Source organism: Bactrocera dorsalis, chromosome 3 (genome assembly GCF_023373825.1).
Source record: "Bactrocera dorsalis isolate Fly_Bdor chromosome 3, ASM2337382v1, whole genome shotgun sequence".
In the NCBI taxonomy this organism is placed as follows: Eukaryota; Metazoa; Arthropoda; class Insecta; order Diptera; family Tephritidae; genus Bactrocera; species Bactrocera dorsalis.
In genome coordinates this window covers 44,336,489-44,342,614 of record NC_064305.1, presented here as the reverse complement: position 1 = coordinate 44,342,614, position 6,126 = coordinate 44,336,489, and the positions used below count along the sequence as shown (strand labels likewise).

At 34.8% G+C, this 6,126-nt stretch overlaps 1 protein-coding gene across 1 annotated transcript; it reads right to left on the bottom strand.

Moving 5' to 3' along the window:
• Nucleotides 1–1,876: 1,876 nt before the first annotated feature.
• Nucleotides 1,877–4,851, bottom strand: LOC115065907 (piggyBac transposable element-derived protein 4-like). The gene is made up of 4 exons (XM_049452680.1): nt 4,834–4,851; nt 4,037–4,762; nt 2,001–2,122; nt 1,877–1,928 (listed from the first exon to the last, which is right to left on the bottom strand). Exons 1-4 carry the CDS (start codon nt 4,849–4,851, stop codon nt 1,877–1,879), a joined length of 918 nt encoding a protein of 305 aa, XP_049308637.1.
• Nucleotides 4,852–6,126: the final 1,275 nt, after the last annotated feature.

Here is a 6,126-nt window from a genome sequence, read left to right as displayed (position 1 = left end):
TGTAAATTTAATGGGAACAAGTCGTGCACCGATGTTTTTATTGGATGGATAAATAGAGGAGCGGGATACTCTTGCTTTTTTTTGCAAGATTGCATATTGCAAATATAGCATACCGAAATATACAAGAGCACGAGAGCACCATTGCAGAACCTAGTGATGCATGAACGGCTGATTTGGTCAATTTATTGTAAATCACTATTGTGCATGGCTATTGTGAATTGGCACACCTTCTGCATTTATTCTTAACAAAAACACTGTAACTAATCTTAATAATTTAAATACAAATTATAATATCTATTCAAAATTCCTTTATTTAACAATTTACCGTCAAAATATGTACTTAAGTAAAATGGCATCTAGCACAAAATAAATATTCTAGTAAATATTTTTCTGCGTGTGTTTGTTGTTGTGCCGTTGTATAAGGTGGAAAAAATTGCAACTCGTGCACCGTACAGGGGTTTTGCAAGAGCTGGAAAATCCCCATAGGAAATTCTGTAAAACCTTTGCTTGTATTGCGCGTCTTGTACGAATTTTAGAATTTTCCAATTGGTGCAGCCACATAACAAAAAAAAACACATGCAGGAGCGGGAACATGTCCTATGTTTCTGTCCCTGGTGTTGGATAAATTACAGTTTAATAAAATGACTTTAAAATTAGAAGTTACCCTTCAAGACGGGTAACTGTTAGCAAACGTGTAAGCGACTTGTTATTGTTCCCTTTTGCATTCGTTATAATATAAAGTTGTCAAAAAAAGTCTTGCGGTATTTTCGCTAGTTGGCGCTGAAAGCGCATAGTTCTAGTCGCATCGGGTCATGCTATACCTTTTTGGAAAGGTCATTTCGCGCGATTCGATTGATTGTCGTTTCGTTTAAGTCGTTCGTGAGTTATAGCGTTGCAAACATGGAGCAAAATAAAGATAAAATACGGCATATTTTACAGTACAACTACGATAAAGGCAAAAATGCATCTTCAATAAAATTTGTGCAGTTTATGGGCCCGATACAGTTTCCATTTCCCCCGCACAACGATGGTTTCAACGTTTTCGTTCTGGTGTAGAGGTGGTCGAAGATGCGCCACGCTCCGGAAGGCCTGTCGCCGAAAATTGCGATAAAATCGCTGAGTTGGTCTGGGTATGAGTCATCAAAAATTCATTTCAATTTCAATAAAAAAAAAATCAATAAAAATACCGCAAGACTTTTTTGACAACCTAATATTTGTTACTTTTGTTGAGAGAGTGGGAAAAAAGTAGCACATAGCTATTTGATGTTCAATGGTTATCTCGCTCTAACCTATGGCAAATATCGCATGCTGCCTTCTTCTAACAGAATACACACATTTGTTAGCAAATCTCTTCACAGTATGTTACGGGTAACAAATTATTTTGTTAGCGCATAGCTTACCTCTGTGTTATGGATAACAAAAAGTATTTGTTACCCGAATATCTGTTAGTGTTATTATTTTGGTTATCAGTTTGTTACCTTTAACATAAGAGCATGTTAGCAAGAACAAGCAGTAACAACCCTATCTGTTACCCATTTGTTACTTCTAGCAAATTTAATTCTTTTAAATAAAATTCAGTTTTTTTATTATTTCGTTTTATTTAATAATTAACATTTACTTAAGCATAAGATTAAGGTTATTTCAGTATAAAAATTTAAATTATAATAATTCATATTTTTAAAAGTGATATTAGAAACATCAACTTAAAACTAATATGTACAACTTAGAACTAATGTTCAACTTAAAACTAATATTTACAACTTAAAGCTAATATATACATATGTATATGTAATTAATAATAAGAAAACGTATATTAATTTAGCCTTAAGTTTATGTTTTTTTGTTAAAAATGATTGTGGCTTAAGGTCACCAATCTTCAGAGCTCCCCACAGATAGTGTCTTTGTCGTTGTCAGGAAATATTTCTAAACTGAAAAGTTATAAGTTAAGGAATTCAAATATATATCAGTAAAAAGACCTACCAAAAAATAACCCTACGCACTTTAGCTTTAGTAGGGATTCTTTCTCCTTGCGCCCCTCTAAATTGTAGTGGTATATTAGATCTTCAGAAAACATACTGTCCACACTGCCTTTTGCGCCCTTTGATTTCAATATTAGCCGCATCTATAAAAAAACAAATTACATTTAATTAAAATACAATCGCATAATATTTAAAAACGAAATATTTACCATAGCGTCCGTGCTTTCCTTTCGTGAAAGATTGTCTTCCACGAAGCGCACGTGCGTTCCGGCGATGGTGACGGTACCACAATTTGTGATGATTCAATTCAATGCTTATCTTTTTCTCCAAGCTTTTTCGTTTTCTCTATATAAAAGTATAGGTATTGCAGATTTTTCCACTGCGTGCAACAGCACAACAACAAACATACACAGAAAATGATTTGCGATTGCTGTAAAATATGTCAGATCAAAACCCATGTTTATTTCCGTGCAATTTCACGTAGAAATATAATTGCAACCCTGTATTGCACCGTTTAATTGTTAAGGAAGATAAGTTTTAAATAGATTTTATAATTTCTATATAAATTATAAAGATTTGCTACAGCTTTTTGTTAAGTATGTCATTCCCAATAAATTGACCAATCTTGAAAGAGCAAGAGAATCTTTCTATAGAAAGTTTCCTGCTGTTTACCAACAGTCACATTTTATGCAATCTTCAATTGAATGGGAGAGAGCGTAAGTAAAAAAGGGAAAAACTATCGACTTTCGATCTTGTCCAAAAGTTAATATGTTAAAAGAGAAAAGGCGATACACAATTTTTCAAGAAGAAGAATTATTAACAGAAGCTGGAAAATGCGCAACAGTTTGGTTAATTTTAGCTTTTCAACAAGTACGCTTTTATGGGATTGTGGATATGGATCCCCCTTCCAGAAAAAAGAAAAACTCAATAAAAAAGACTTAAACTTAAACAACCCAACACTTTTTCCTGGCCTAACCTCAATTACGGAAAATCTCTATAATAATAAAAACATTGACTCCCAAAAATTTGTAACCATCAAAAGTGGAAATTATGAAAAGCCGCTAAACACATACAATATTTTTCTCTTAACGAAAGCGCTTAACGGTATCATTAGTGAGAACAGAAGAAAACTGACAAAATTTACACGTAATGACAATAATACAAAATTCGCAGACTTTTTAATAAAAACAAATAATCTCTCTAATATATGCGAAATTTCTTGTGAATTTCATACAAAACTTAACCCTTCTGCACAAATTGAGATTGTACCCCTCATAAACAATTTGTGGGTCAATATGACCCAATAGCAAAAACACGTCAGTTAGGTAAAATTATAATGGCAAACTCATTTTTTTTATTATTCAAACATTAAATTAACAAATTCAAAATTGTTTTCAATAGGAGTCAGTAAAAAATACATCAATTCTGACAATTTATACACATAACTGCCTTTACACTATGTTGTTTGCATATAAATTTCAAGCATTTATCGCAACGAACTGAATGCTTGTTGGAGTTTTTAGTATGTGGATAATAAAAATACCTTTGTCTCTTACCCAAGAAGCATAAAGGAGAATCTTGAGGCTGCACGACCGTGGATAAACTGGGAGTGTCTGCTGCGACTGCTTCCTGGATGTTTTCCACAACTCTTTTTGTAGAAGGACCATAGGGCATTCGCTTTCGGCGTGCAATGTGCGGGGTTACCAAAGATGTGGTCTAGTCTACTAAAAATAATCGCCGCTTAAAGTTTTTAGTTCTGTTCCATTCGGGATTAAGTTCGATCCATATAACATATGCGTTATATCCCGAAACATCGTTGCGTGTACTACATTTTTACCTAAAGAAAATATTTTTGTATTGTTTGTTTCACTGTTATTTTTCTCATGTTGATAGCTTTTACCTTGGTTCTTTTCTGGCTGAGTATTTCTGGCCCTTCCTAGATAGACATCCATATTCCATGCGAAGTTGGAATCGCAAAGAGCCCATATTTCTATGCCATATTTGGCATGTTTGGAAGGTATGTACTGTCTAAAACAGCATCTTCCACGAAAAGGTACCAGCTGCTCATCGACGGTCACATTTTCATTTGGATTATACATCAGTTTAAGATTTTTGCTCCATTCGTCCCAAATATTTCTTATTGGAGCTAGCTTATCACGTAACCGTCTGGTTTCCCTATCTTCATGGCTATCAAAACGGAGGCATAGTGAAATTTGCATAAATCGTTCAATATGCATAACAGCGCGGAATATGGGTCTTCCATTTGTTTCATCCCATAAACATCTCAAGCTTTCCCCGTTAGACTTGGAAACACCAGTCATGATCTGCAGCCCAAAGTATGCTTCCAGTTCGATTATATCAATGATCTCCCACTTACTTTCATATAACTGCACGCCCTTGACGTTGGTCATTTCAACAATAATTTGTTTCAGTTCTAGTGAAATGAATAAATCGAAAGCACCTTTTATGCTAGCAACCAAGGAACGTGCGTGTTGGGAAGGGCCTGGTTTATTTGAAAGAATCCATTCTTGTCGCTTTTTGCTGCATTGCATTTGTTGAGGGTCTTTATACCAAACAATCGTACCATCTTTTGCAGGAAAACATTCATTATTTCCTTGTGTTTCTCTGCTTAAACTTTCAATGCTATCAAAAGAATCTGTAGATATATCAGACTCATTTATTTCAGATTCATCACATTGAAAATCTTGATCTTCATCAGACGCTTCATCAAGTGACTCGTCATCATCATTGACAATTTCTTCAATTCTTTGACGTGATAGAATCTATACAAATATGAATACATACCTACATATAATAAAGGAATCGCAATATTATAAAAAAATTAAATTATTACCTGGTTTCTTTGCTGCATTTTAATTGCGCAGATTTTTACATTCGCATATCACTGAGCAAAAAAATTGTCTACCCGAGCGTTTGCACAGTTGAAATAAATCACACAACTGACAACATTTTCATAAGCTCGGACGTATGTTTACTGTATGTAGTAGAATACAGTTATCCCAGAGCAAAACAAAATTCACCAACTACATACATATGTACATACATAGCATCAAAAAAAAATCAGAAAATAAAGTTCAATACCGTTATCACTAGGCACCGCAATATTCACAAATGAGCACTAGCACGCCTTTTCTGTTTAGTCACATTTGAGCATAAATTTTTTTGGTGGTCAAAATGAGCCACAAATTGTATACGCGTACGAAAAGTTTTTAAAAAATTATGTAAAAAAACTGGCTCGTCCTGGAAAAAAAATTTGTACGTACAACTCATCATAAGACTCAGACTGAGGATATCAAAATGGTTTTATAAGCAATTAGCCATCCTAAGGCAGGTAATACGCGTTTGTTTCTTAAATTTGACCCAATTTGTGCAGAAGGGTTAATACGATGAAAGGCGTGATATTTTTCCAGCATTAACAAACCTTTCAAAAAAGAAATAACAACTGGCTTTAAGAATCAAAATGTAATCGAAGTTAATAAAATAAAAAAAATAACAAATAATGGATATGTAAACATTCCTTTGCATATCCTATCAAAAAATTGACCTCGAAACTATTCTTATCAAACCTTATATTCCTAAGCCTATGCAATGCAGAATATGAATGAGCCTGAGAGATAGAGAGATGAAGAGAGTTTTCGCGGAACTCACCTTGTAATCGAAGAAATAAAAAATGCGCAACGAAAGTTGAAATTAAAAAGGACCGGAGGAACACAAGTGATTTGATGTGGGCGAGTTCGTATCGAAATCACACAAAATGAAGGTGTTTCGTCCGTCAGTCCCTTTTGTTACTTTTTTTACGTGGTGTCCTCATGTTTGTTCCATTTTTGTGCGCGTGATGTGGAATGTAATGATGAAGTGATATGTAATGATGTTGTGGTGTGGTAGTGTGAGGGGGGTCTGAGACTCTTTTAGGTATCCCGGCCTCCCTAGGCAACTGATTAGCCTAGGAGTCACTACAGCTGCTGCAGCGTTGTGGCAACGCTACCTGGACAACTTTCTGTCGTTGTAATGGTCGCATCCCTCTAAAGATCCCACAATGGTGCAGACGATGTGGGCACATGATTAGTTTATTGGAATGCGGTAAAAGCGGTTGATTGTTTGCGGTTTGCTGTATCGCGACCATCAG